This window comes from Cololabis saira, chromosome 8 (genome assembly GCF_033807715.1).
Source record: "Cololabis saira isolate AMF1-May2022 chromosome 8, fColSai1.1, whole genome shotgun sequence".
NCBI classification, from domain to species: domain Eukaryota; kingdom Metazoa; phylum Chordata; class Actinopteri; order Beloniformes; family Belonidae; genus Cololabis; species Cololabis saira.
The window spans coordinates 37831002-37853947 of record NC_084594.1 but is presented as its reverse complement, the minus strand read 5'-3'; the positions used below and the strand labels follow the sequence as shown (position 1 = coordinate 37853947).

Here is a 22946-nt window from a genome sequence, read left to right as displayed (position 1 = left end):
AGATTCAAAGCCCGCTCTCATCAGAACCGCACCAGAAGGGAAGCTGGGACAGGCTGCCTGAGGAGTGCTGAGTGGGAATACTGTCACTGATCATCCCGGGGGGGATCCACTCTTAAACCTGTACATTTATGGCACTTTTCCACTAGTACCTACTCAGCCCGACTCGACTCGCCTCGGTTTTGCGCTTTTCCACTAGGGGTCTAACGTGCCGAGTAGATACTTTTTCTGTATCTATTCTGCCGAAGCTGAGTCGGCTGTATCTGACGTCATCACACTACAGGCCACCGATTGGCAGTGTTGTGCATGAACGCGTTCATTGAACACGTTCATTTCTGTGAGAACGTTGAACTGAACGCAACATATTTACACATAAAGAACTTGAACGTGAACTTGTTCATTCTGCAGATCATGAACTGGAATTTGAACTGTTCAGATTATGTGAGTTGCAGCTTCACTGTTTAGGTCCAATTATTACGAAATAATCCTTATTTCACCAGTGGGCGGCGCGCACATTTAAAATGCTCGACGAGCCCGGTGCAGTCTTTACGAATGTAGGCTGATTCATGGTTCCGCGTTACACCAACGCCTACCTAAGGCACGCGGCGTGCGGACCGTACGGTTCGCGTCGCCGCGTACCTTACGCCGTAGTCTTCGCCGTCGATTTAACGCGGAACCATAAATCAGCCTTGACAGGTGAAGAGAGACGTTGCAGTCGCAGCGTCAGCGAGCTGTCAGATGATGATCCGCTTATCATTATCTGCGGGAATTTTACACATCGTCTCCCAAATTATGTCCACCTGCGCTGAGAAAACAAGTCTGAACGTCTGCCTCGTCAACTTCACATTTGAAACGTCATGTGGAGTTAAAGCATCCGCCCAGTGGGAGAAAATATCTGCGAGTCCTAATCAAAAAAGTTCCCAGAAAGACCAAGAGGTCTGATTTCCCAGTAACAGGTAGACAAATTGATAATGCACTACAATGTTGGAGATTTACAGCCTCTGAATAAAGTTGAAACGCCACTAGGACAATACATGATTGTATTCAGCAGGGGTCATTTCAAAAATATTGAAATGAACTGAATTTGAACTAGTTCAAAATGAAAATGGTGAACTATGAACGTGAACTGTTCATTTTTAAACTATGTGAACTGAACTTTGAACTAGTTCATGAGAAGTATGAACTTGCACAACACTGCCGATTGGTCGGGGGGTTGGAGTCAGACGTCTGAGTCAGGAGGTGGAAATCAGTGAAAGAGCGACTTGCGACTTCTTGTTCATTTTATTTGACCAGCAATGGCAGTGCAAAAGTCTGTTTGGTGATCCAACTCTGAGGTGCAGATGTTCATAAACCTGGTGGCGGAGGAGAGAATTAAAAAGGGATGTAGACGGGCGATAAGGAACGACCAGATCTACCAGGAGCTCTGTCTCTTCATAGCTGCTCGCGGCTCCAGCTGACTGTTCAGCAGCGCAGAGACAAACTAACAAAAAAAAGCGTTGCTACTTGAAGCTTCTCTCACTCTCATTTTTTAACTTGGTATCGAACACAAGCCACAGACCCAGCAGCACATCTATCATCTCCTGCAGGTTCTACATCTTTAGTGTCTTATTCATTTAGATCCCACAATCAAATACGTCACAGCAGCTTCTCTCCAACCTCCTACTTCTGCTCCAGGTGCTGAATTATTATGGAAAAGAAACTTGGCTGAGTTGACATGAGTAGAGCTGACTAGGTACTAGTGTAAAAGCGCCATTATACTAGCTGAAAAACCATGTCTTTGCCATGAGGTCAAACGCACCTTCCTCAGCAGAGTAGATGGTGGTCACCGCTCCGAACGGTGCCTCCCCCTCGTTGTTGTACACCCCGACCTTCACGTGGAAAGGAGAGAAAGGCTGGATGCTCTCGTTTTTAAAGACGTATCTGGAGGCTTCAGGGGAGGGCACGGCGGCTTTCATCCAGCCTGTGGCTCCGTGGGGCCGGAAAGCCACCACATAGCCGAAGCCTGGTCCGTTCTGCAGCTCCTCTGGAACCGGCTGGAGAAACACAAGGCTGTTTCAGCATATTTAATGTTACTTCGTCCATAGGCCTGTGTTGAAAAAATCGATTTCCCAATTCTAAATCGATTCTCATATTAATTCCTAAAAATCGATTCATATGTCTAAAGATCGATTTTTTTTTCTTTCTTTTATTTATTAATGTATTTTTTTTTTTCATCATTACATTACAACTTTTGGTTATTTTTTTTGTTTATCCCCAAAAAAGTAATGTTTTGTTGGACACGAGAATAAGTGGTGCCATGTTTTTGCCTTTAAATATGTTTAAAGGTATGAAAACATTAAAGTGTTAGGTTATAATTGCATAAATTGTCTGTATTTCATTACTTTATATACTGTCTTGAGGTTACATTTGCAAAAAATGCTAAAAACCAAATGCTCAAAAATTAAAAACCAAAATAGACCGAAAATGGAACAAATAAAAACGGAATGTGGGAAAAAATAAAACCGATTTCATCCGTCTCTGTTTCCTCCCTGGATCTGTTTGATAATTCTGACCCACATGATGTTTCTGTTCTTCAGTTCTATCAGCATTCTGGGAGCTGATTGGTCCTTACAGCATCATTAGCTGCAATACTTGCTGTTTAATCTCAATATAATACTAGTATTAATATTTTGCATAACTACAGTCATATAATTCATGCAACAGCTCAAAAAACAGTTTTAATAACACTAACCCAAATCAATATCGGAATCGAATCAAATCTTGATAATCGATTCTGAATCTTAAGAATCGGAATCGAATCGATTCTTGACATTTGAATCGATCCCCAGCCCTACTCGTCCATTCAGTGCAGGTTGGAGACTGCAGACTGAATACTAAGACTGGAGATGATTTTTTAGCGGTTTCAGGACGATGCACGGTGCTCAGATACTGTGTACCATGGTGAATGCAGAAGTGGTGCTGAAGGACCCAACAATGCACACAGTTTGAGAACTCAACACGTTGACATAAACTCAGCTGAGACTGATGACGCGCACCAGATGTTTATGGCAGCCAGCTATGTTCCAGTGGATAAACCAACCCTTGTCACTCCTGTCTACTAAAAGATACATGCCCATATAAAAAGCACTTTATTTCTCTTTTAGTGCAGCGAGAAGAAGGCTTGTCTTAAAACATGTGGTCTCCAGACAGAACGTGCACTCTGAGGCCGCCTGGGTATTTATGGACCCTGGAGAGATGAGGGGACTTTGGTGAAGCTCTGACTTCTTATCATAGATATATTTGCATATACTGGAAGCTAAATCTCTCAGTATTTTGAAAATGAAGTCAAAAACTGAAGTGTGCAGAGAAATGGTTCTAAACATGTTCTTTTCTTATTTTGGATTATCATTTTTCAAGTGAGTTTTATGCGATGATCAGCTCTACCGAACTGAACATCTTCCCTTAGGCTCCGTTACACTTTTTGTCATTAACTTTTTAGCCCCCTTCACTACCACCTTGTGGACCGAAGTTACAGTCCCAGTATGAACAGGGATGGGAATTGATGAGATTTTTCCAATTCCGATTTTAGTTTAGATTCTGTTTAACGATTGGATTCTTTATCGATTCTCTTATCGATTCTCATTTGGAAAAAAGGAGAAAAACAGGTCGATTAGCATCAACTTTGTTTTATATCTTTGAACAAAAAAATACAAGTGAGGTCTTAAGACGCCCCCAGCCTTGGGCTCTTTGATGGTGTGCCAGGGGATCCCCACAAAATTATTGGTTAAAATAAATAAAATATCTAAAATAATAATAAAATAAATATTCTTCTCTAATAGAAATTAAAATTTCCTTTTTAAAAGGATATCTGAGCTGAGCACTCAAGAATAAAACTACGTCAGCCAGTGACAAATACAATCAACTCAAGTCCAATGGAACCATCAACTATGAAGAATTAACAATTCTTTTGCAGAAAAATAAGCAGAAAAATAAGCATATCTGCTTTTTCACGAAGGATACGCGATCTTTCTGGACGTATGGTGTCTCCAGCTGTGGAGAACAACAAGTCGCCCTGTTGTCAGCCTTTTTGGTAAAATGTAACCAAACTTTCGAGCGTTTATGCCGCTTTGTGGCCATGTTTTCCTGCTGGGCCCGAATGGTGACGTCATTTGCGCCCACTGGAATGGATAAGGGAATCGTTTGCAAAAAAAGCAAACGATTCCAAGGAATTGAAACACTGGGAACCGGCTCTCAACAAGAACCGGTTCTCTATTCCCATCCCTAAGTATGAATATGAACTTTAGGCTCCTGTATGTCTTCAGCATGGTTCCGTATGCAGACAAATGTTAAATGTTTGTACTGAAACAAAGGTGCCTTTGGAGTTTTAAGGACAGAGGAGTGAATAAAACCTCAGAAAACCAAACAGACGGCTTAAATTGTACTGAAACCTCAAACATCAACATTGAATCTGCGTAACGTTTCATAGCGGGGGCCTATGCAGCCTGAAAAATACCAGCCTCTTGATACATGTGGGCTCTATAGAAACAGAAAAATAAAAAAAATATTGACAGAAAAAAGGAAAAGAAAAATGATGTAAAAAAAGAAACACTGAGTTTAATTATCTTATTGGAAAGTGAAAAGCATTCCTCTCTCCCTACGGTGACAGCAGCCGTTATTGCCTCCGTGTTCTTAGAAATGAAAATGCCATACATTAACCGATCACATGTTATTAATGAAAGCAGGGCCGAATCCAAGGAGAGTAATGACGTCTGGTTCCCCCCCGCTGGGTGAAGGGGTGTTGAACAAGCTCGCTCACCTCCCAAGTGATGACTAATTCGGAGCGACTGCCTCCGCCTCCACTCACATTAGCGGGTGTGACCTTCGGAGCTGGAAGAAGAAGACAGATCTGCTTAGCTGCGCCCACCTCACATGGACCTTCAAAAGGAACATGCTATCACTTCCTCCACTGCAAACAGGTAACGTCCACATCCACTCGTCCATCTCAAGAAGGTTCTAACAGCTTCTTCCAGAAGAAAACACAAAGGAAAGGGACGTACGAGGTCCAGCCTCGGCCAGCCAGGTGCTGCTTTTACAGATTGCTGTCTTTCAATTTACCTTTTATGATGATTAATACATATACATATATAAGTTAAATGCTAAGCTTCAGAAGCAGGGTTCATACACATTTTAAACAACACATTTCCATGACTTTTCCATGACACACCTCGGCTTCAGGGGAAAATGTAAATGTTTGTTTTTTAAATACATTTATGGAATTACTCTGTGTCTATTTGTATTGATTATTCTATTATTTAATACCTATAAAATAACTACAAATACAAGTCAGAACAACATGATCAATTTCACTATAGGTATTATCTTTCCCAACACATCTCGTTTTTAGCGCTCTTTGCGGTGTTACTAACTTACAAACTTACAAAACTTTCAAACTTACAAACTTACAAAAATGAAAAGAAAGCTGGCAACCCCGCAATTGTTTTTCAAAGAAAGAAGGCAAGTGATGGTCCAATGTTGCACCAGTCAGGCTTTTAATGAGGCTGTAGCCACTGATGGATTCATTATGCAAGTTCATCTTAAGGTAAGATATCAAATCACTCTACCCTCTTATAAATCTGTTTAAAGGAAATATTTGACTTGTTTTACTCTCTTTCTCTCTTCTGCCCCCTCCCTCTCCTTTTTGCATTTGGACTTTAACTGTTTGAAGTTAAACTGGGATGTCCACGTGATACTGTTGCACTGACATAGTGGATGAAGTGAACAAAATGAGTTAAATTGCGTTTGTCAGATACGCTTCTGCTCTCTAACTCTGCCGCTTGCTGTCCGTGAGGAAACTGATGTGTATTGTGTAATCAGCACACAAAGCCTGAATTTTGGTTCTGCGTTAAATCGACGCCGTAGGCTCTGCGTTGGTGTAACACGGAACCATAAATCAGCCTTAAGTGTAGTGTTCATAGTTAGCAGGATATGAGTGAGGCTGCATTTGAAAAAGTTCAAATTTTCTTGAACACAGACACAGACACAGACTTCTGTGATGAGTATACTGGGCATGTTGGTTGATACTGTAGTTCAGTTCTGAGACTCGTAACCTTGCCATACCTTAGCTTTGACTGAATTGACGCCACTGCTTGGCAGCAAGTTTCCATGACTATACATGACCTCTAAAACATCAATGTATGAATGAAATATAGTAATAAAACTATGTAAAAAGTCACCACAGTGGAGATCTAATGACAATTATGGTTTTATACAAAATAAACATTTATTTAAACTAACACTGATACACCAGCAATATGTTGTAGTATATGTAGTATAGTAATCTAATACTGCACATTCACAATAAAGAACAAATAACTGACGAAATTCACAAGGCATAAATGTTTCTGAGGTAATAGGGTCTGAAAAATGAATAAGCACTTTTCGATATGAAATATTTATTGATCAATTTTAAATCTACCTTATAGGCTGTTATTACTAAATGTTATTATTAACTGAGAAAAATACATTCCACGACTTTTCCAAAACTTTTGGGGTGAAATCATGTTTCCAAAACTTTTCCAGGCCTTGGAAATGATATTTTCAAATTCCATGACTTTTCCAGGTTTTTTCAAAACATACGAACCCTGCAGAAGGGTCAGAGGGATTGTATTGGTACGGAGTGAAGTTGGCTATGTCTCCCTGGTTTTGTGACTGGTATTCCATGAATATTGGACACACACAAACACGCGGAGTGGACTGACGGGGTTTCGGGTACGTACAGGTGCTCTTTGTTCTTGCTTGTTTGGACGGCTTGCTGGGCTCGCCCGTCCCAATTCTGTTGCTTGCCAGGACTCGAAATTCGTATTCCACCCAGGGGCTCAGGTCTATTACTGTAGCTGTCATCTGGCGGCCCCCCACCACCTCAGGAACTGGCATAAAACACACAGTCAACGCCCCATTCAGTTTCGAGCTAAGTGTGTGTTTGAGAAGAGCGGCAGCAGCAGGCGATCCTGCAGCCTGACGGACCTGGTAGGACCACAGGTACGGAGGACAGCCGTCATAACTCTCAAGGACAAACAACGCTCACATCAGGGAAGAAACAAAGCACTGGGGAATCCAATCATTATTCATTTGACAATCTGGAAATATAGTAGCCGCAAAAACCTCTGGCTGGTGCAAAAAATGGCAAAAAAATAGTCTACAGGACTGTCTCAAAAAATTAGAATATTGTGATAAAGTTCTTTATTTTCTATAATGCAATTAAAAAAAATGTCATACATTCTGGATTCATTACAAATCAACTGAAATATTGCAAGCCTTTTATTATTTTATTTATTTTTTTTTTAGTTTAGTTTAGTTTATTTTCGGTCATGACACTAAAAAAAATAGAATAAAAAACCAAGAATAAAACTGACAACAAGAAAACATTCAACTGTTCAAAGAAAACATAACAAAAAAGTTTCCAGTATACAAATAAACAAATAACATCTCATTTTTTTATTTTAATAAAAAATGTTAATAAAAAATTCAATTTTAATATTGCTGATCATGGCTTACAGTTTAAGATTAAGATTCCCAGAATATTCTAATTTTTTGAGATAGGATATTTGAGTTTTCTTAAGTTGTAAGCCATGACCAGCAATATTAAAATAATAAAAAGGCTTGCAATTATTTCCGTTGATTTGTAATGAATCCAGAATGTATGACATTTTTTTTGTAATTGCATTACAGAAAATCACAATATTCTAATTTTCTGAGACAGTCCTGTATTTGAGTTCTGTGCAGCCACAAAAACAACATTGTGTTTCAGATATAGGATCTAAGCGCTGCGAATCAATGTTGCCAGAAAAACTATCCGAGATGAAAGTGTTCTAAATTCTCCAAAAATATCAATAAACCGGGGTATACAGTGTAGGATAAAAGCACATTACACCAATAATGCATGAATACCAAGGGTGCCATTAAAACGGATATAGGAAAACGTCTCTGCTGCTTGTGTAGCCACACTATCAAATTACAGCGTTGGCAACACACTTCATCATCGGGACCAGAACCAGGTTCCAGGATTCCCGGGAGTGGGATAAAGCAGTGGTCAATGATCCCAGTACATGAGGGCCACCTGGTGCGGCTGTGGAAATTACATTGCCAATATTTTTAAAAGGGAAGCAGAAAAGAGGAGCTGGAGGAGGCCACGGCTGGCTGGAGGGGGCTTACCTGTGGTGACAGCCTGCCACCCCAGGGAGAACGGCGTCCTGGCCTGAATGGTGTACGCTGTAATTGGACTGTGATTATCAGGCCCGGGCCTCCAGGACAGAGACGCTGTGGTATCAGTGATGCCTTCCACGTGAATGCTGGTTGGGGGCCCTGGGGGACCTGAATCATGGCCAGGCCAGGCAGGAAGGAAGGAGGAGAGAAAGATAGATAGAATGACAGAAGAAAGGAGGGAGAGGAGAGGGGGAGAGGAAATGTAAATCAGGAAGAGATGGAGAGGTGGTGGAGAGTCACAACTGTGGCTGCTGCAGCAAAGCTAGATCAATGTCAACCCTTTGGGAGCTATTTGATCTAATTATACATTCAATTTCCTTTAAAACTTAAACAGATACTTCTACTTTTCTTTGTTTTCTATCCCCTTATTCTTTATTAGAGCCGTACAATCATTCCAGCTCAACATGAATCACTGAAAACTAGTGATGCACCGAAATGAAAATTTGTGGCCGAAACCAAAACCGAAAATAATAATAAACACTTGGCCGAATACCGAACAATACCGAACATGGTTCTTCAGCAGTTTTTCATTTATTTTGCCAATTTTTTCACCATTGCATAAATACATTTGATTTAGGTATGCTTTTCAAAGAAAAAAATCTTTTACAAAATTACAAGGTAGAAAATATTTATTGAACATAAAAAAAATGAAAATGTTTTAATTTCCCAGCATTATGTTGTTTTGGTTCCACCTCCTGGTGAATGTTAGGTAAAATTCTTATGGGGTTAGTTTTTGGTTGGCCAACGATTTATGTAGTGCGCAACGTTACGGGACGGAGCGGCCAGTCTATTTCCTTATTTTACAACGGCGTTATTAATTGTTCGGTTTTTTTCCCCACTTATTCCACCGAACACCAAAAGTGTTTTTTTGCCATTTTCGGCCGAACAATTTCGGTTACCGAACAATCGGTGCATCACTACTGAAAACTCTCCGGTCTTCTGCAGTAGATCAATGCATTCAACTATGTGGAAACCTTAAAGATTAAGCTGGTTGGAAAAAGCTAAGATTGTGCAATATTATGACTGACCTCTCACAACCAGGTCCAGAGCGATGGAAATGCTGTCCACCTTGGTCTGCACGGCGCACGTGTACTTCCCCGCGTGCCTCAGCTGGATGTTCCGGATCATAATGTCTCCTGCCGAATGCTGCTGTCATTCAACAGAGTCACGGACACACAAGCAGACGCATTTCCATTAGCTGCGCGGTAACCCGCCAGCTACTGTAATTCAGTAACAACAGCAGCCTCGCGGGAGCAAAGCCAGCTGAAAAGAAACTTCATTTTCACAGAAGTGTGTCTTGAAAACAGAATCCATAAAGTCTTCATGCAGCCTCTCCTTCCATAATCCAAACAGGATGCAGAAATACGACCCAATGCTTTTATTTCATCACTATAGTTACAGAAATGCACTGACACTAATCATTTGATTGGGATTGTGGGATTTTTAGATGGCGCACCCTAATGGCTACTCTATTGGCTGGTTCAAGAGACCTTTTCATTCTTTTACCAGAGCCTTTCTTTAATTACGAATATCACTCTTACATTATCATTTCATCAGTCGAGCTGAGCAAGTTGTGCAGAATCCTGGAGACGGCTGACAGCCGCGGCGCGGAGGCTGGGAGGATTCAGTGAGAGGCTCGGAGCTCATCACTGTAAGTTGAGATGAACAGCGATTTGTTCGGCAGACACTTGTGATCGTGCCCTAGAAACACTTACATCATCAAATACTTTTTATTCTAAAAAATAAGAAAAAGTATGACATCCTTACAGGTCGGTTGCACACCTTTAAAATCACCCACCGACTGCGAATAGTTTGAGGGCGTGTAAGTCAGTTTAGTTTCAAAGTAAACCAGAGGCAGCAGTTTTCTGTCCGTACCTTGTACTTGATAGGAAGCTTCGTTTATCACCAGCCTGCTAAACGAACCCATGAGAGGCCCCATGACTATTCACTAGGGATGGGCGGTATGGACTAAAAGATTTACCACAATAATTTCTGGCATTTATCCCGATAAAAAAAAATACCAATTCAACTCCACCTTTTTAACTATAAATCTATCACCACATTCAGTCTTTGGAGCCCCCAAATCACTGCTGTAAAAGATACTAAATACTACTAAACGTCATCAATGGGAATTTATCTTTCTTTCTTTCTTTCTTTCTTTCTTTCTTTCTTTCTTTCTTTCTTTCTTTCTTTCTTTCTTTCTTTCTTTCTTTCTTTCTTTCTTTCTTTCTTTCTTTCTTTCTTCCTCCCTCCTTTCCTTCCTTCCTTCCTTCCTTCCTTCCTTCCTTCCTTCCTTCCTTCCTTCCTTCCTTCCTTCCTTCCTTCCTTCCTTCCTTCCTTCCTTCCTTCCTTTCCTTCCCTTCCTTCCTTCCTTCCTTCCTTCCTTCCTTCCTTCCTTCCTTCCTTCCTTCCTTCCTTCCTTCCTCCCTCCCTCCCTCCCTCCCTCCCTTCCTTCCTTCCTTCCTTCCTTCCTTCCTTCCTTCCTTCCTTCCTTCCTTCCTTCCTTCCTTCCTTCCTTCCTTCCTTCCTTCCTTCCTTCCTTCCCTCCCTCCTTCCTCCTTTCCTTCCTTCCTCCTTTCCTTCCTTCCTCCTTTCCTTCCTTTCCTTCCTCCCTCCTTTCCTTCCTTCCTTCCTTCCTTCCTTCCTTCCTTCCTTCCTTCCTTCCTTCCTTCCTTCCTTCCTTCCTTCCTTCCCTCCTTCCCCCTTTCCTTCCTTCCTCCTTTCCTTCCTTCCTTCCTTCCTTCCTTCCTTCCTTCCTTCCTTCCTTCCTTCCTTCCTTCCTTCCTTCCTTCCTTCCTTCCTTCCTTCCTTCCTTCCCTCCTTTCCTTCCTTCCTTCCTTCCTCCCTCCCTCCCTCCTTTCCTTCCTTCCTTCCTTCCTTCCCTCCTTCCTCCTTTCCTTCCTTCCCCCTTTCCTTCCTTCCTTCCTCCTTTCCTTCCTTCCTTCCTTCCTTCCTTCCTTCCTTCCTTCCTTCCTTCCTTCCTTCCTTCCTTCCTTCCTTTTCTTCATTCCTTCCTTCCTCCCTCCCTCCCTCCTTTCCTTCCTTCCTTTCCTTCCTTCCTTCCTTCCTTCCTTCCTTCCTTCCCTCCTTCCTCCTTTCCTTCCTTCCTCCTTTCCTTCCTTCCTCCTTTCCTTCCTTTCCTTCCTTCCTTCCTTCCTTCCTTCCCTCCTTCCTCCTTTCCTTCCTTCCTCCTTTCCTTCCTTCCTCCTTTCCTTCCTTTCCTTCCTTCCTTCCTTCCTTCCTTCCTTCCTTCCTTCCTTCCTTCCTTCCTTCCTTCCTTCCTTCCTCCTTTCCTTCCTTCCTTCCTTCCTTCCTTCCTTCCTTCCTTCCTTCCTCCTTTCCTTCCTTCCTCCCTCCTTTCCTTCCTTCCTTCCCTCCTTCCCTCCTTCCCTTCCTTCCTTCCTTCCTTCCTTCCTTCCTCCTTTCCTTCCTTCCTTCCTTCCTTCCTTCCTTCCTTCCTTCCTTCCTTCCTTCCTTCCTTCCTTCCTTCCTTCCTTCCTTCCTTCCTTCCTTCCTTCCTTCCTTCCTTCCTTCACGTACGTTGTGCGTGGATTTAACGCAGAATCATAAATCAGCTTTACACAAAAACGTCATCAATGGGAATTTATCGTTTTTACCGTGAGATGACAAATTCTTACCGTGGGAAATTTTTTTGACGGTATATCGTGAACGGTAAAATATCGCCCATTCCTACTATTCACTACCTCACGTTCTCCCTCCCCTGACCTATGTGAAGATGTTTGTCCATCCCCTGATCTAATCCTCTAAAAATACACCTCGAAACTTCACTTTTATTGGCTCTCAGCAGGTTTATCAATTTCTTACTAACGCAAATGTTAAATTAATAAGTTCAATAACTTAACTAATAACCTGGGAAACAACTTATTTATAACTTCATCCCTTCAAATATTTAGAGTAATTAGTAACACTGTGACATCCTGAATGGTTTGCAGAGGGAAAGCGTGTCTTGTCAGAGCTGGTTTAGGTTTAGGCCTGACGCTCCACCCGGGGGCTCAGCATCCGTGCAGGACTAATATGGACTTACACCTCCCACTTTCTCAAAGAAGCCATCGTGGCTCCCGAAGTGGATGAGCTGCTCGTTGAAGAACCAGGTGAACTTGAGCTCCAGCGACGGGTCGTGGCTCACTTGACAGGGCAGGACCACGCTCTCGCCGACGGTGACGTCCAGCGTGGACGCCAGGGTGGTGATGGCGGTCGGCTCTGAAACACACACAAAAGTGGGACGTTTCATCAATTGCACCGCTCCGTTTCCCCCTTTTCGTGGGCATTATAATTCAGCTCAGGGAACCGCTCCGCAAAAAAGCCGGGCCCTTCCATCATCCTTATGGATATGTCAGACTCAGTTAATACAGGGATACGCGGGACGGAGCACACCGTAAACCAGAGCGCACAGCTACAATAACCAGAATTAGTTTGGGCTTCGGCTCGCCTCTGCGGACACTCTGAGATGTATGTCTCCTAAATCTAAGCAGGCTTCATCAGCCCAAAATTCCCACTACACGCTCCTAGGAAAAACAGTAAACAGCATTGTTTCAGTCATGACTGCTCTCTTTTCAAGCCTGCAGGCGCGTTGGGAAGGAGGCGAGCGTCCCTTATCTGCACTCGTACGTGAGAACTGAGCAGCCGAGGAGGAGGAAGCTGGAAGGACACGAGAGAGGAGGCGAGATGAGAGGGGCGAGGCTTTGTTGGCGGTGTGCAACACCTGTCTCCCTCTTGGGGGTGCTGTGATTACTCGGTTGAAATTGCCACTCTGAGCACACGAACTAAATTAACCATGGCGAATGATCCCTGGACAGGCAGAGATTCATGTAGAAAGTGCCGGCAGTGCAGTCTTCATCCAGAGTGACTTCACCACCTTCATTTTCCTGCCTCTCGCGCCGCCACATGTGTGCTTCATGCGGCACTTTTCCTGATTTCCAGCCAGGACTGTGGTGGAGTTTATAAATGAAACAATAACAGAGTGTCTGAGAGGCCCAGTCCGCCGTGGACGGGGGTTTAATAGTAAACGGTGGCGAGTGCGGCAAAAAGCATCACAGTAACAAGCATGCAGGCGTTCGGGGGCTTTGTCTATGCGCCTCGCCTCTGTCTGAGAACGCTGCACACACCTTGTAGAACAAGGGGAGAAAGAAAACAGAAAAGCCTGAAAAATTCAACAAACACTTTCTTTGAAAATGTGTCAGGAGTTGGTGAGTGTTTCCACGAGACACTTACTCTAAAAGACACGAGGAGACAGAGGGCTGCAGCAGAGGATCTTACACAGATCTCAGGCAGAGGAGTCAAAAATAGACTGCTCCATTTGTGCTACACGGACACGTACTATGAAAATGTATTTCTTGATGGATCGGTATATTTCGCTCTTTTCCAACATGAACTCCTGTGGTGTGTGCTGGCCGGGCTCCAGCTGCCTCTGGGGACTGGCTCTGACAACAGTGGTTGGAATATGCTCCCTTATTACCCTCCTTTGTCATCGTTTGTGGCAGATTATACGGACAACCGAGGTTGGTTACACAACCGCACACTGGGCTCCCGATTGATCTCCATTCTTACATAATGCCTCGTTAACTACTCAACTCAAATTTATTTCTGTAGCATTTTTCAAACTGAAAAAGCAGCACATAGCGCTTCATAAGAGCCGTCTCCATTTCAGGATTTCTTTTTTGATATTTGGGTTTTTCTGCTCGCCCTGCGATAGACTGGCGACCTGTCCAGGGTGAACCCCTGCCTCTCTCCTGTAATGAGCTGTGATAGGCTCCAGCAGACCCCCGTCACCCTGCACAGGATGAAGCGGATATAGAAAGTGGATGAATGGATGGATGGGTGGGTTTTCTGCTCAAATCTAGGGGTGATGGAAACTCGCTGGGTCAATCTGAAGTCATCAACATCCGGTTTCCAGCTGTTTCCGGCCTCGTTGATACCACATAGTTCAACTACAAAATGACTTAACCACGACTGCATCACTGCGTTACATCGGGGCCTCAGCTCTGAACCATCATCCGCTGCTTCATCATCGGGTTGTTTTCTCAACGGCAGTAGAAGAAATCTCAATTATTTGTCAAAGACAAAGATTTTCTTTTGTGTTGTTGTGGAGAGAAGTCTGGCAGGACGAGATAGTTACACGTTTGATGGAAACACAACCCCAAACACCCCCCCACCGCAGCGCTGCCTTTATCAAAAATTCAGAGTTTCACTTTTCTTTTGTACCCAAACATATTCACAAAAGTAGACGGGGGAAATTTGTCCAATAATGTGAAGGTTCAGTAGTTCATTAACACCCAAGTCATGCTTGTCATGTTGGGGAGAATGTGAGATTTCCTGTTTCCACTTATATCTGAACTAATTCAGCTTTCAAGACTGTAAGAGACCAACTGAAGGGAGAAAAAATTAATTTTGTGTCCTTAAGATGCCCTGGATTCCCAAAACACAGCTTTAGTTTTTAGTCAGCCACGCACCTGCTGTTTATCATAGCAAATGCTTGTTTTTCTGTGAGAAAGAGCCTGGTTCGCACGGGATTTTGGTCCCGCGTGAGCCGAAACTTATTTTGAGAGCTTGCGGACGGGGGGGCAAATAGGCCCCCCCCCCTCCGCAAGGTGCTGAGGGAAAGGTATAAAGACGCGGTAGCCGGAAGTTCGGATTCAGAGTCTGCCGTGGGTCAGTGCAGGACGCCCGGCGCGTTTTTTTCCTTGGCTTACTCTATCCGGACTGTCCCCGGCTCTCCAGTCCTGTGTCGAGGTAAGATAGGCCTTAAAAAACCCTTTGTAGTTGTGTGTGATGAATATTGCTCAGCCATTTGTGGGGGATAACCTGACACTTTATCCTAGCAAACGAGTAATTTTGTGGGCTCTGCCATTTGCGGGGGATAACTCGGCAAATTATCCTAGCAAACTGGTAGTTTTGTGGATGTCTTCTATGTAAATGCTTGCTTTTTGCTAATGAATGTATTCATATCTTATAGCAAAAGCGGGGTGTGTGTGTGTGTGATTCATTTTGGTACAGCCGACCACTCCTAGAACCTAAGATTTCTCCCAAAACACCAACTGTCAACAAAATGCACAGTAATAAAGAGATGCAGCAAAAAAAAAACTCACGGTTATGTAGTGAATGTTTCATTTACTTTAAATCCCATTTAACACTTGACACGTTCTTCTCGGTGCCAGTGGCGCCTGGACACATGCTAGTAGCCTCTCTAAGATTACGGAAGAGTATTAGGGCCAGGCAGGAGAAAAATAGAAATAATATTTTAGAGGAGGAAGATTTTTTTCCATTATGCACTTCGAGAAAAAAGTCGAAATGTCGAAAAAAAAGTCGAAATGTCGAGATTAATTTTGAAGTACAATTTCGAGAAAAAAGTCGAAATGTCGAGAGAAAAAAGGTGAATTTTAATAATCTCGACATTTCCACTTTTTTTCTCGACATCTCGACTTTTTTCTCTAAGTGCACACTAAAAAAATCTTCCCCTCTCAAATAGTTTTTCTCCTGCATGGCCCTAATACTCTTCTGTACTAAAACTGACTCAGCCAACTGTTGCCTCTTGTTCTTTTTATGATCTAAAGGTTACAGGTTCTGGCAGCTTAAAGAACAGCATCATCTGGTGCTCATTAGACTGAGAAAAGAAGTGTTGAATCCTGCACTCCAAATAAATGATTCCTACAAAGTGGATGCTGACTGCTGGGTCAGTGTCAAGTGTTCTCAAATTATTTATTTGTACGTATCGATAAAATGGAACTGAAATCAATTGAATATTTTCATGAGGCGAGGCATGTCAGCTGAACAAGCAAAGACTACAGAAGCTCGTAGTTAAACCCCCAACAAGACTGGATGTGTACCGGGGCGGGTGGGAGCTAATCAGGACCTACTCTCTTAACCGATGTTGGATACGTCTCTCCTCGCCCTCCTGAAATGTTTAATAACTGGAAATCCTCATCAACATCTTGTTAAAAAACAGAGAAATACACAAAGACGACCAGTCAGAAACATGCAGTTGCATGTTCAGACGAACACATCAGACTGTATTCATATTAAAGAGCATTTAAATGTAAAATGAAAGAGGATAAAGTCTCGTACTGCTCTCCAGCTGATGACTAAACATTGATGCCTACATGAATCAGAAATGCGCCAAACACTGCACGGCTCCTAAGAAGCCGAGGGGAGTGTGGCACCCCAGACACCGATTGGAGACTAACAAATGACTTACTGACTCTGGCTCGCAGTGAGAACACCCAGAGACGCTGTGTAGCCATAAAGTATGATTGACCAGCAAACACAGCCAGCTAACGGTTATCAAATGACTCCCAGCTCCTCCCTGAGATGTCCTGACATGCCCCCTGTGGCCAGTCTCACCAGGCTGTCCACAGACATTATGAACAGCCCCCCCTTGCTTTAACGGTCTCGGGCTGTAATGCATGACTGCGAAGTCTGCCAGAGTGCATCTGCACTATTTTTTCATGTTTTAACTCCCAGGGAGAGCCATGTGAGGAAGCCACAGAAGAGCCACATGCCATCTGATGAGGGGAATTTAAAAAAAGAAACGGATTTGCCAGAGTACGGTGTGTACATCTTCCCCCCATCCCACCCCGAGCGCCTCAAAAATGTGACCGTGTTTATGCATCTACCAGAGGTTCAAGACAAACAAGTACGCGTGAAGGAAATGGCAGGTTAAATGCTTTCCCTTCAAAGTATCACCCTGACATTGGCTTGTTTACAACGCCTGTCGGTCCTCGGTTATCGCCCTGCCATCTCCCGTCCTAACGACGGGAAGTCGTTCCACCTCCTCCTCCTCTTCAAATCAACAAAACAAAAAAAAAAAAACACTTTCCATCAGCATACAACTTATTTTTTTCTTTTTTTTCTTGAGGGCCACTTGCTTTATTCAGGATGAATTCAAAGCTTTGTCAAGGCTGTATTTGAACGGCAACGCAGCGCTCAAACGAGGTCTACGCGCATCTCCTCGTCCTGCCTTCACGGGCTGCTCGGTGACACATCTGCAGCAACCTGCTCGTGATTAGTAACAGATGGCTGCTCAATGATGTTCTGTGTGGCTGTCAGGAATCACACATCGCATTAATTTCACATCATTGCTGCCGTTCTAACATGCATGATGGGGCTTTGCTTGAAAGCAAACGCTTGAATTCAGTATCGAATGGTGTGACGTTTAGGTCTGTCTCTCCCCAGTGAAGAACCATGTAAACTAATAAAAATGATCCGTCTTAGATGTCCAAAAGCCAAAAAAAGAGCAAACGGCAACATGCAGTGCCATATCTCTGACCCTTGAAAACCCTTTTTTTGTGAACCGAGGAGTCCTAAGCCTTGCTAGAGGCTCTGTGATGCTACACGAGGCTAAATCCTGACAGCTCCGGGGTGAGACTGCAGCTCACGCTGACCACGTCAACGCTGATAACATTTCCACTCATGGAGGACAGTCCAAACTGTTTCTTTGGACATGAAATGAGCCGCTGGACGCTGGATGAGTCAACAGCATTCTTAATAATTTCCTTTGCAAGGACTTAGAGTATTAGGGCCAGGCAGTAGAAAAATAAAAATAATATTTTAGAGGAGGAATATTTTTTTTTCATTATGCACTACGCTCTCTCCTCTCTGGGTTACTTGGTTTTGTTTTCTTACATCCTATAGGTTCATACATTCACACTTTACACACATTACTGATGAACTGAATCCATACTTACTTTAGATTTTTTTAATAAATGTATTTGAACTTTAAAGAGTCTTGTGTGGTCTCCACATTTTGTCCTTCCTTAGGACCAGGTCGTGACAAAATGGAGGCTCGTCCGGGAAATGAACCCGGGACCTCTGTCACGTAAAGTTCAAATACATTTATTAAAAAAATCTAAAGTAAGTATAGATTCAGTTCATCAGTAATGTGTGTAAAGTGTGAATGTATGAACCTATAGGATGTAAGAAAACAAAACCAAGTAACCCAGAGAGGAGAGAGCGCCTGACTGCTCAGGCACCCATATATATATATATATATATATATATATATATATATATATATATATATATATATATATATATATATATATATATATATATAGATGAGCAGTCACACCAACCCAGGTGTCAGCCATCACTCCTAACGAGCCACTCCCCAGATCCCAGCAACCAAACAGCAACAACAAACAGGAACTTGGCCCTGAAGCCTAGGGCCGTCACAAAATGTTGAGAATAATGTTGAAGTACAATTGTGAGAAAAAAGTCGAAATGTTTAGAAAAAAGTAAACATTTCGTGAATAAAGTTGAAATGTTGAGAAACAAGGCGAAATTTATACTTTATTCTCAAAATTGTATTTCAACATTAATCTTGACATTTCGACTTTTTTCTTGACATTTCGACTTTTTTCTCGAAGTGCACAATAAAAAAAAAATCTTCCCCTCTCAAATATTTTTTCTCCTGCATGGCCCTAATACTCTTCTGTACTATTGTGAGGGCTTTTTGCCTGGGATTTCTTTAGGCTTTTAGTTTGAAGAGAACTTGAATCTTATAGAATCAGATTCTATAATCATTTCATTTCTGACGTGCAGTGAAAACCACGGCCAACTCCAAGCACAACACCACTAAAATATTTGGTGAGGTCAGATTCTTCATGTGCAAAGCCCCAACACGCCGACGGTGTTAATGACAGCCTTCATCACTGTCATGGCCATGAGCCCCCCCCCTCTCCATCAGACCAAAGTCACCCATTGTAGACCAGAGCCCTCATGTGCCGTGAAAGGCCACGGAGCCCCGTCCTGGAGCAGTCATGTTCTCCCGTGCACCCTAACACAGAAAGGGGTCGGTAAATAGACACACAAGGGCGGTAAAAACTTAATGGATTTTTTAACGATCCAGCGATCCACCGCTGCCCGCGGGGGACTCAGCCCCTTATGCCTGATGGCAAGTGTGCTGCTGTTTGAAGGTAATTGGTCATAAAGTGAACGCAAATTAAAATTTTGACCTGATCATGGCATTGGATGAAAAGTTACAGGATCACCAAATTCATCCTGAGGGGAACATAAATGTCTTTGCATAATTTATTTGCAATCCAATCGCTAAAGCCACGTATGTGCTGCAGGAAAATTAAAAGAATAATTTGAAGATCCATGAATGTCATCAGTGAAACAGACCTCTGCAGAGCCGTGTCGCAGAATTTGAAGGACTAAATTCCTCAGATAACTGCTATTAGGACATATGATACAACAAAACAAATGAATACTTCTTGGTTATTGTGCTTTCAAAACACTTCCAGCAGCATCCAGTATCCAGCTGCGGTGATGTGCAACAGCTCTGGAGAGATGAGCTTCCTCCAGGCTTCAGAGACACAAACAAGAATGGATGCTACATCATCTCACAACTTTTCAGTTCACGGCCATCTGTGAATATCCCCAGCAACCCTAACTGTGGCAGCTCATCTCCAGCGTAATCAGAATGCAGGGAGCACATCTATAATCAGCAGCAATTAATCTGCTAATACCTTCCCAGTGTTGCAATAGAGGGGACATTAACAGGGCTCATCTGCGGGGACTGCCCCTCCACTCGGTGGGGATGCAGAATGTTATTGGACAGGTATTTCTCAGCATCTATATCACCAAAGTCAATTTGAATAAACTGCTGTCATCTCCCATAAGGGCTCATCCTCCGACACGCGTTTCCTCTTGCTAAACAGGTCAATGAAGTGGTGCATATAAATGACCCTAAAGCACTCTGCAAACAATATGAGATGTGACAGAAAGGTATGATTGTATACGGAAACATTTGTACATGAGCAGCAGAAAGATGCTTTAGCATGATAGAAAGGAGACGAATGACTGAGAGTGTCAAATTAAAGCCATATTTCCAAGAATAATAAGTTTATAATGGTGCTCTCTCTCTCTCTCTCTCTCTGTCCTGACAACACTTAATGGATGTTTTTTTCCTTGCAGCTTGATTAGAAAATCACATCCAAGCCATCGACGTGTACCCACAGTGAGAGTGGCAGATTTCACATCTCGAACTGATTGGCTGGGGGAGGGGGCCGCTACCTTTTTCATTTCACAGCGGGTGATAAATGGAAACGAGGAGATCTGGCCGCAGAGTGAGGCAACCCTGCGAATTTCATCAAAGATCCAAGTCACACGGAAATGTTGCAGCAACTTACACATGCACATGCGTTAACTTCCTCACTCCTATGTTGGAACCACTGCTGATCAGTTTCTGTACTAGGAAGTCTATCAGGCAGTGGGCGGAGTCAGTCATCAGCAGAATTAAGTTTTCCATTCATCACTACGGCAGACTTTCAAGCATTCATAACCAAACCTGATTCATATCATTTAAAAGCAGAAGGAGGCGTGCCTTGATAATAATTTACAGGTGATAGAGCTCGTGTTAAGTTAATGAACGCAGCGATACATTGCAGAATTTATATAAAGTATTCAACCTCATGCTTGCATTTAGGGATAACAAGTCAATTAATCTGCAGGTCAGGATGTCAGCGGGCATCTAGCAGACATCCACACAGACAGGTGGAAGCAGCAGTGGGATGATCAGAGGGTGGGGCTGCAGGTCAGCATGCAGCTCCTGAAGCTCTGGCCTGCAAACTTGTACAGAAGAGAAAAGGAGGGGGTAGACCAGGACAACAAGCTACAAGAACAATGATGGTTATGAGATACTTATAATTAATAACTGAGAAAGGAAAGGGAAAGAGGGGTGAGGGGCACCAGTGGATCATGTTGGAGTCCCCCTGCAGCGTTACTCTATTGGCGCTTTTGCATTAGTCTCACTTCTCCCCGGTTCTACCCGCTATGGCCCCGTTTTGCGCTTTCGCACTAGGGCTGAGACGTGTAGAGCCGCTCCAAGTCGGTACTTTTTCTGTAACCATTTCAGCCAGGTTCTTAGCGGGCTGAGAAGGGACTATTTCTGACGTCACCACCCTCCTCGCCACTGATTGGTCGGGGGGCGGGGACGTCACCACCCTCCGCGCCTCTGATTGGTCGGGGGCGGGGCCGTCAGACGTTTGAATCAGGAAGCAGGAGTCAGCGCGAGGCGACCCGCGGCTCGCGGCGATTTTATTATAAAGCGCAAAACGTCTGTTTGGTGATCCAACTCTGAGGTGCAGATGTTCATAAACCTGGTGGCTGTCGAGAAAAAATTAAAAAAGCGATGTAGACGGGCTGTTTTACTCTCAGCCGCTCCGGCTCCAGCTGATTTCTCATCAGCGCTGACATGAACAAAGGTGTTGCGCAATCGAGTACGTCACAGCAGCTTCACCCAAACCTGCCCGCTTCTCCCCTGGCAATGCGAAAACACACAGTGGAACCGTGTAAAGCCGCGCCGAGCCGAGTCGGGCCAAGTAAGTCCTAGTGCAAAAGCGGCATATAGCAGCATATCTAGGATGAAGCTCTGTTTCAGACCAGCTGCTCTAGTCTTGTCCTGTAGCTGCAGCTATGACTACTGGCCCTAACACACTAGAGTTTACACTAACTAGAGGTTTTATTATACACTAACGCTTGAAGTTTGCTTTTAAAGGTGGAGGTGGTGTCAGCCTCCTTAACCCAAACTGGAAGTTGCTTCCATGGTAACGGTTCCTGATAGTAGAAGACCTGTCTTCCAGATCTACATTTGGATCTTCTAGAAACTACGGGTAAACCTGTACTCTGAGAACGGAGAGCTCTATTAGGAACATGAGGAACTATCAGGTCTGGGAGAAACCAGGAATTTGGACGTTTAGGAGTAGGGATGCCCCCATACAATTATTTTCACACCGAGTATGAGTATGAGTATTTTAATTTGTGTACTCGCCGATACCGAGTACCGATACAATACTTCTACCACAAAAATAACTAGGCTAAAAATGCAATGAAAAATGCAATGAATTGGAAGGTTTTATTTGCAACAGAAATTCAATTTTAAATCAAACTCAGCCGGCCTTGCTCCCTGCCGAGAAATGCTACTTTCTGGTTCTACGCACGCGCACAGTCAATTTTCAAAGTTTGATTGCCACGAAAAAAAACAAAACAATTCTATCGCTTTATTTGATACTCATTCAGTCATTCACCTTTATTTAACCAGGCAGGTCATTAAGAACACATTCTTATTTACAATGACGGCCTGGCAAGCGACAAGGACCACTTGGGGGGGAAAAGGAAGTGGGCTAGGGAGTAAAACACAGTCAAATTGTAGCTCTGCAAAGGTAGAAAACCAGCAAGGTTGCATGGATCGGCAGAACACCGGGCTTTCCTCCCCGGGAGCGCGCACCCGATACCGATACCAGTATCGGTATCGGGGCATCCCTATTTAGGAGTTTATACACCAGTAACAAAACTTTGAATTGGATTGTTGGATTGAAAAGCTGCTATAGATTCACCTCTAGGCTAAGGTGGCATTGGTGCAATAGCTTGTATGTCTTATAAATGTATATTTTGTATTTTTGTATTTCTTTTTTATACGTTCTATATTGTATTATGTTTTATATGGACCTGTGTCTGCAATAAAGTTGTTAATTAATTGTTATTAATTGTGTTAAAAGTTTTCCAAGGAACTGATAGAGGGAGGCTAACACTGGAGAGACGTGGTCTCTCTTGCTGATTCCTGTCAGCAAGACAGGATGTTTAGACAGAGAAGAGAAGGCGTGAGTGGATCTGCAGAACACAATCTTGCTGGGGGCGTTGTCGTCGTTTCTACAATATGATATTCGTAACTATACCGGTGAAATGCAAAA

At 43.2% G+C, this 22946-nt stretch overlaps 1 protein-coding gene across 4 annotated transcripts in view; it reads right to left on the bottom strand.

Annotated features, from left to right (window-relative positions):
• Positions 1-22946, bottom strand: part of LOC133448934 (contactin-4-like) — a 242039-nt gene that overhangs the window by 7460 nt on the left and 211633 nt on the right. For 2 of the 4 annotated variants that reach the window (XM_061727954.1, XM_061727957.1), the window contains 6 exons: positions 12284-12459; positions 9267-9387; positions 8188-8346; positions 6753-6902; positions 4793-4863; positions 1796-2030 (listed from right to left, as the gene is read on the bottom strand). In XM_061727954.1, coding sequence (XP_061583938.1) covers positions 1796-2030; positions 4793-4863; positions 6753-6902; positions 8188-8346; positions 9267-9387; positions 12284-12459 — 912 coding nt within the window. The remainder of the gene's footprint in view (positions 1-1795; positions 2031-4792; positions 4864-6752; positions 6903-8187; positions 8347-9266; positions 9388-12283; positions 12460-22946) is intronic. The other 2 variants (XM_061727956.1, XM_061727955.1) reach the window with 2 other exon arrangements.